General features: G+C 35.8%; 1 protein-coding gene across 1 annotated transcript; it reads left to right on the forward strand.

Annotated features, from left to right (window-relative positions):
- The first annotated feature begins 153 nt into the window (after window positions 1-153).
- On the forward strand, window positions 154-1467 carry LOC110021805 (uncharacterized protein At5g19025-like). Its single transcript, XM_020720461.1, has one exon. It carries the CDS (start codon window positions 555-557, stop codon window positions 1206-1208), a length of 654 nt encoding a protein of 217 aa, XP_020576120.1. The 5' UTR covers window positions 154-554; the 3' UTR covers window positions 1209-1467.
- Window positions 1468-8618: the final 7151 nt, after the last annotated feature.

Below are 8618 nucleotides of genomic sequence, written 5' to 3' on the forward strand. Positions count from 1 at the left end.
AGGGAGTGTAATACAAATATAACTCTCAATACATTTCGTATAATCCACTTGACATACGCAACGCTATGTGTATTTTAAGTATGAAAATATTTATCTTCAATAAAGTACGGTCATTTATTTTTACACGCATTTCAACGCCGGCGTCATCGATACTGGATCACCGATGGGCTAACGGGATTATTTATTTGCCGCCTCTCTCGGCATCCAATCCTTGTCCGTATTTCAACCTGGTAATATCTGCTGGGATCAGTTGATTGAGAGGTTGGTCCGATTTCTTATCGTGTAAGCATCCGGATCAGTGCTTCTTGATGCAGATTTTACGCTGAGCTCGAGCCCGTACCGATTCTCCCTCCGCGGATTGGATTACATCGTTTATTGGTGCTACCAAGGGATTGGAATCTCTTGGTGACAACTTTTTTGCACCCGGCTTCCATTTGATTTAGTTCTTGGATTCCAGCCATCTGTTTCGGTTTTTGGGATCAGTTACGGAATTCGAATATTTTTCAACAATCGCAATAGACAATTCTGGCATCATTGAGTTGGTCCGGGGAGCAATGGTAGATTGCCGGAGCCTGATCGAGTTCTGTCGGTCTTTCGAGCAGCACCGGCAGATGCCGATGGAGAGCCGTTCTAACCTATCTCATGGCCGGTGCGCCAAGGTAAACTTATTTTCTCCCTCTTTCTGCGAGCACTCCTCTTTCGCTCCCACGGACGTATTAATGCTACTTCTCGTTCTCGGGTCGGTCGGCGTTTTAACTTTGCCCTATTTCGAACTCATCTACAACGAAGCTTCCGAGCTGGTCCCGGTGGCGGTTGATCTTATGAGCGAGGTCGTCTGCCCTAGTTTTGTAGCCTACTTTACCGGGTTTGCTTTGATTCTGATTACGGGCGTTGTGCTTTGGGGAGTCTTCAGTCACCAGTTGAGGAAATGTGGGAATCCTAGATGTAGAGGACTTCGGAAGGCGGTGGAATTTAACATCCAACTTGAATCGGAGGAGTGTGTAAGGTTTATGCCGGCCTTTCCTAAGGGTGCTTTTGGTTCCAGACAGTTGGAACTAGGGCAGGATCATAGGGAGCTGGAAGCTGAATTGAAGAAGATGGCGCCCCTGAATGGCCGCACTGTACTTATCTTTCGTTCGCCCTGTGGATGCCCGACGGGAAGAATGGAGGTTTGGGGGCAAAAAAAAGTAAGGCGCATTAAGAAATAGTTACTCTGACATATATATTATGTTTACAGCTTAGTAGTCTTTTTTTATAGTAGTACGATATATAACTCAAATAATGAAGATAATTAAGGGCTTATAAAAAAAAGAACGATATTTCTTATAGTTCATCTTCGAAATGGTTCGAATGAGTTCTCTGAATCTGGTAGCTTAACAGCCTCGATTTTCTTCATCACTTTTCGGATTGTAAGGACTGGTTCTATTTCATGCCCCCCATTCTCCTTTCTCTCTTTCATTTGAAACTTGCAAGGTCTAAAAGAAAATGAAATTTACAGATTTCGACATTTCACTGTCATAATTTTTTGACACGAATTTTTAGGTTAATACTTCATGCATGCATATTGTTGTGCATATTATTTGGTCTGTGATATTCCTAGATACAGATTGCTTGATGCATAGATTCTAAAAGCCTTCTGTCATGCCAAAGCTATCTTTTTCCTTAACTGTTAATAAGTTTATGATTTGGAGACCTCTTCTCTAACTTTGCTAGTTAATGCATAGATTTGTGAATTTCTAAATCGTAACCAGTTTGTCTAAAAAGCAGAAAGGTAATTGCTGTTTATTTACTGATTGTGATTCAGTGAGGACTACTTGGAGAATTGTCAGAAGAAATGAAAGCATTTTTCAGAGCACCGAATCACACTTGCTTATTCATTTAGCATATCTGATTTTAAGATTATTCAAGAGTTAACCAACAACATCATTTTTTACTATAACTTGTATGAAATCAAAGTATAACTAATAGTACATCTCAGTAAATTTTAATTTACAGTTTATTCTATTGGCACAAAAATGACCAAAAGGCTAAGGTTCTTGATGTACAAAAAAAAAAAGTTTGATGGATTTCATTTTATATTTACGCTATATTGATCATTAGGAGGTACAAAAGGCAAACGATTTATGTTCAGATTGAGGATAGGCGATTTATAATCACCTATTTATGTTGTCAGTTTCATTTAATATCATTTTAATTTGATTATTTTTCCTGCTAGTTGATTAGTTTTAGGGTCGCTTATTGAAGTTAGACTATCATCTAAATTGCTATTTGATGCAAGGCAACTGAAGATTAAGCTTTTGTAATGCAATCAGCATGATGTGTAATATGCTTTAATGCAAAGAAAGGTTGATGACTCACATACCACAATTCACCAATCAATCCAACAACTCACTTTCTTTAAATGAAAATAGAAAATAGTGGTCTTTAAGCTGAATTGACTATGAAATGATTATAAATATGGAATTTTTACCAATAGGCCATAAATAAATATAATCAGCGAGCAAATGAATCGATTTTCACTAAATCAAAACTTAAATTTATCACTTTTTAATCAAAATCAAGTGCACTGAACTAGCCGCTAATAAATTATACAGAACAAATAAATAATTGAAATGAAATAGCTGAAGCAAAGAAAAATCAGATCTATTGACTACAAAGAAAGGTTGGAATCCAATCTCAATTGAACGAAGATCTCAATCTCAAATTTAAATCAGACCATACAAGTGGCCATCAACGACACAAAAAAAAGTACATACAAACCTCTAAATAAATAAATTGCGCTAAATCAATGCTTTATGCAAAGATTGTGCTAAGAATAAACAACGAAAATTTTCATCATTATCCTTCTACAAAGTTTAAATTCTCTGTCGTCGCACATTTTGCATCACTCGTCCCCATTTAAATGTTGGAGATTTAAAATAGCTCAAAGTATATAATTATTATATTGACGAACAATAATAGAAGGGTGATCTACTTTAAATCTACGGAAGATTTACGTACCAGTCAATTCTAACGCCTGAACTTTAATTTTACTTTTATATACCACCTGAAAATGTGTATTTCACTTTTTAAAAGTTAAAAAAGTGGTATTTTTGATGTAATTGAAAGACTTGGGTGGCTTAAATGTAAAAGATAAAGTTTTGGTGTTAGATAAGTAAATACATAGGAATTGGGTGGTCTGTATGTAAATGCTCTTAAATCTAATTGTGTTCATATGCTATCACAATTTCCCCACAATGGATGATGCTGATGTTACCAGTTAGGAATAATTTAAATATCATGAATTTCTTAAACCATTTCTATGCTTGGAAATGGGTTCCGTCATTGAGAAGCAGGCAATGGGATTATTTTCGCTTTGAAAGCACTATTCCTGCTCTATTTAGATTTGAATATGATTTTGTTATTTATAGTTAAGCTGATGCGAATGATTACTGAATTCTAAAAGTAGTTTTTACTTTTAGAATTATCAATTGTTGGGAACCCGTATTTCCTTTTCTGTGGCATGAGGATTTTGGGGCTTTCCTAATATGGTGGCCTTCCTATGTTTTTAATCTTGTAATCGTGTCTTAGAAAATTGAGAAGGAATGATTTCCCTAAAAAATTACATGGCATGAGAGCCTTAAATCTGCTATCTTAGAGGCGGTGCTGTGGTATGCCTCAGTTGTCATTTTGAAGGTTGTGTTGTTATCCTCGGGTAAGCGTGGAAGAGGGGAAAATGACGTCTAGTAAGCATGGAAGAAGGAAAGACGACGGCTCTGGTTGTAGCTTCAGCACGGTTTTGCCATCGAGGACTTCGATTCTTCTCAGTCGGCTTTTTTTTCGACTAAATGTATATCCAACGCGCTGGATTGTTCTTTTTTTAAGCCAAAAGTCACTTTCTCGGGCCTTTATTTCTTTCCAGTGGGATATTTCTTGGCTTTCTCTGATGTTTTCTCCTTCTTCCCCTCCACCGGTTTCTGTGCAATGGGTTTCTTTCCTTTGAGTATTTTTTAGCATTTGGTTTCAATGAAATTGTGGATCGAGAGATGAATGTTATCGGAGATTTTTTGATAAAAAATTTATCCTTCTCTGTCGGTTTCTTCTCTATTGCAATCTTAAGCATCGAGTTAACTCAGAATTGAAATTGATTTATGGTTCTGTCCCATCCTCATCTCTCCTCTAATGATGTCATACTAGTCAGGGATGATCTTCGCCCAAAGAAAGTCTATTGTTTCTATTGGTTTAAGTAATTTTGAAACTACTTTCCCCTACCCATGGTAGCGTGAACATTGCAAAAAATTATGGCAAATAAAGGAGACATGTTGTAAGCTTCATGGTGAACCTGTGAATTAAAAATCAAAATCTAACTGAGAAGGTCAAGTTTATCAAGCAATTTTCGAGGAAACAAAAGAGCTTTATGCAAACTTGGATGTAATCACTTTTACCAAGAAGCAATTAGAGCATTCACACAAGTTGTTTCAATCTCCAAAAATACACTGACTCCGTCTTGCTCTTTAGTGCGAGAGGTAACTCTTTAGCCGTTGCATTGTTATAAGTTAATCATAACTTTGTTCATTCTTGAATGATTGATTCTGACACAACTCATCATATGACTTCTTCAAAACTATTCTCATGATATAGCCCATGTACAAACAATAAAATGGTCAAAATTATCGATGATTTGTTCTCGGTAATTGTCAAGATAGAAACTGTCAAACTCACATCGTTGATAACTCTTCCTGATGTGCGTATATTCCCAATTTATCTTAAATTTTTTGTCCGTTAGTAAATTTATTTTTGATAATCTCTTCTTGTTGTAAGTTTCGGTTTGATCATTAGGATAATGATTGATATTGCTAAGGAAAATGATGGGCTCTAATTTGTTGATTAACTTGATGTCATTATACAATGTTAAAGTATTGATTTTAACTTTAAGTTTTTTTCGAAAAACAATAATTTTACGCTGACATTATAGATTAGGTCATTCTATTTTTTAGTATTTAAAATTTTTGTTTCCCTGTTTATTTCAAAAAAAAATGTCATATTTTTAGTGTGAAGTTTGTCAGTTTGTCAAACACATCATTCATATTCTTTCTCTCCAAGTTTACAAACCAATTATACCATTTATTTTGATTCATAATGATATATGGGGTCTTTGTAAACATCTTACATACTCTGAGAACAAAATGATTTGTAACCTTTATTAATGATCACACAATGCTAAGTTGAGTGTATTTAATGAAAGAAAAGTTTGAAGTAAAAATAATTTTCAATAATTTTACACCATGGTACAAACACAATTTTAAAAAATTATTGAAATATTAATGAGTGATAATGATTGAGAGTATTTAAAAAATATTTTGTTCATTTTTTTTGAAAAAAAAGAACAATACATCAAAGCTTGTGCTCGCACCTCATAACAAAATGGTGTGACCGAAAGAAAAACAAACCCTTATTGAAAGTTTTTCCAACATTATTATTTATAAATCAGATATCAAAATATCTTTGGGGTACAATCATTCTTACAGTTACATTCCTCATTAATAGAAAACCTAACAAAGTTCTAAACTTTAATACATCTTTGATGTTTTTTTATAAAATTTACCCAACAAATTGACCCTTATATTCCTTGCCTTTAAAGATATTTGGATTTATTGTATTTGTTCGCATGAATAGTACAATCAACGAAAACTTGAACTTAGAGCAAAAAAAAATATATGTTTGTTGATTATGCTCCTAACCAGAAGGGGTATAATTGTTCTGATCATATTTCTAAAAAAATATTTGTTATCATGGATGTCACTATTTTTTAATTACAATTTTTTTTTACCTTTTCTTCAAAGGGGGCCGAAATAAAGATTCGACTATTATTTTTTAAAATTTTATGTAAGTTGAGTTTGTTATCATGGATGTCACTATTTTTTAATTACAAATTTTTTTCACCTTTTCTTCAAAGGGGGCCGAAATAAAGATTCAACTATTATTTTTTAAAATTTTATGTAAGTTTAAGACTCACAAAATAATATCTCTAACCTTGATTTTTTAACAAGAAAATTCAAGCTTGATTATTTCAGGAGAAATTGATTTGAGTTTTTTAGATGTTGAAGATACTTCAGATCTTTCTATAATGTAACCTCATGATGTTCATAATTCTATAACAACTAACAAAGAGTAAACAAGAAAAGTATTATGAAATTGGTGCCATTTGATATTGTCTATTAGCGACAAAGCACAACTCAGAAGAAAGAATCAACCGATCCTTTGCATTGCCCATAATTTATAAAACCTCTAGTTAATGCCCTCACCGAGTCTTTACCCCATGATCAGTCTACTTTATCTTCGAGTTTAAAGTCTAGCGCTAATCCCAAATCTAATAATTCCAATCTTCCCATTGCTACTTATAAGGGGTGTAAGGTTTGACACCCAACATTCATTATCATATTATGTGTCATATGAAAATCTCACTCATTTTTCAAGCTTTTATCTTACATTTGTTTTGTATGGAGATTCTTAATATTGTTCATGATGCTCTGAAAGTTTCTAAGTGGAAGGGTTAATCCTCAAGGCGATAAAAATTCTGTAAAAAATGTCACATGGGAATTTGTTGATCTACCTAAAGGGAAGAAAACTATCAGATGCCAATGAGAGTTTACAGTCAACTATAATTTTGATGGCTCTTTATAGTAGTACAAGGCTTAATTGGTTGCCAAGTGATTTGCCCATACCTATTTCACAAAGTGCTTCGAGGCTTTCGTCCCTGTAGCAAAATTATACTCTATAAGAGTTCATGTCACTTGCAGCTAATTTTAATTGACCCCTACAGTAGTCTGATACAAAAAATGCATTCCTCAATGAAGACTTCAGCTAATTTTAATTGACCCCTACAGTAGTCTGATATAAAAAATGCATTCCTCAATGAAGAGGAATAAGTGTAAATGAATGCACCTTCAGAATTAAGTGAGGTGATTAACAAATGTTTGTGAACTATAAGGTTCTTATATAAGTTGAAGAAGTCATCAAGAGTCTGGTTTGAGAAATTTATATTTTTTTGTTAAAGGTCAGGGGCATACTCAAATCAAGTTGATGTCAAGGCCAAAAATTGCTTTGGGTTTGGGTGATGAACTTAAGGTTTCTTAATGGAGGGGAAGGCTTAAAAATGGTGTGGATCAATTGCTTAGGTCAAGGTGAACACTTTTGTTGTTGGGAGCAAGAGGGTTAGGTGGCTCTCTGAGGAGTTTGGTTGTGTATGGAGGCTCTCAAGTATGGGCTATTTAAAGCCATGGGGGTTTGGGGTGGAACTTCGCCAAGCATGGGGAAGCTCAGGATGCTCCTCGGAGAATTTCTAGAGGAAAATTAGGAGCTTTTGGAAAAGTGGAAGGAGCTTTTGCAATTCTCCATGTTTTGGCCATGGTGGTGCTAATGGGAGTGGAGGAGGCATGGGAGGGTGCTTAGATTGATTGGAGCTTTTGGTGGGGTGTTCGAGATCAAGTTTGGTTTGGCTTGACCCAATTTTGTCCTGGTTTGTTTCTCAAAGTTTGAACATGGGTGGGCTTGATTTGGTGCAAAGTGTCTTCCCTCATGGTGAAGAGGGCAAAGTTTGTCCTTTAGTGGTTGTCCCATGCTCAATATTATTTCAATTAATCTTAATTTAATTTGGAATGTCATGATGGGTCATAGTAGGTTATGGTGGGTCATGATGAGTCATGGTTAACCCACGTGTAATGGGCCAAGGAAATTAGGCCATGAGCTTGGGATTGGTTTTTTAGGTTTTTAGGCTAACCTAATTGGGCTGGGTTCAGTCCGAAGGTTTAGGTCTTAAGAAATTTCATAATCCACCTAATTAAATAATTAGGTGAACCGTGAAGGTTGCCCCCATGGTGTCAATTTTATCCCTCTCCTCACTCCCTAAGTGGTTTGATGTCATGACCACTTTAGGCTAGACCTAATTGGATTTGACCACTCATGATGCCACAAAGTCTTAGGCCCAATTTGGTGTAGTGGAATTTCAACTGATTTTTAGGGTTTTTTAGGGTTTGGGGAGGCCTTAAGCGAGGCTAGGGATCAATTTTGGTAGACCCTCTCCCCATTGTGAATTTAAGTGTGATGATGGTATCTAAGGTTCACAGGGAGGTTTCTAGGATTTTGGGACCCATGGCATGTCTTACCCATGGGGGGAGGTGGCTTGATCCTATTACCAACCAAAGGGTTAAGGGCTTGAGCTTGTCTTGATGAGCCCCAAGGGAGCATAACCCTAGTCTGGGGGGTTATGTAGAAGTGAATGGGTGGACCCTCACAAAAGTGAGGTCAACACACCCCCGATTGCTTAAGATGCAATTAATATCAGGGCTTGCCCTTATAGGAAGAAGCGAACCCTAGAACATGTAAAATAACCTAAATATCTGGTCGTGGGTTTGCTTTCGTCAGGTCTCCTTCGTGAGTATACCTTTGAAGTGTTTTAAGCCGAGTGTACCTTAAACACACGCCTTGAAGCTATTTACGTGAGGTTTACATCATGAGAGCTTCCCCACATGTTTCTTTTGTTTGTCTCTATCATTGTATGTCTTAATCCTCCGATCTCTTCTCTCTTTAGATCATCCACACGATCAAATATAGAGTTATTTAGAGAGAGAGAGAGGCTA

Source organism: Phalaenopsis equestris, unplaced genomic scaffold, assembly GCF_001263595.1.
Source record: "Phalaenopsis equestris unplaced genomic scaffold, ASM126359v1 Scaffold000147, whole genome shotgun sequence".
Taxonomy (NCBI): Eukaryota; Viridiplantae; Streptophyta; class Magnoliopsida; order Asparagales; family Orchidaceae; genus Phalaenopsis; species Phalaenopsis equestris.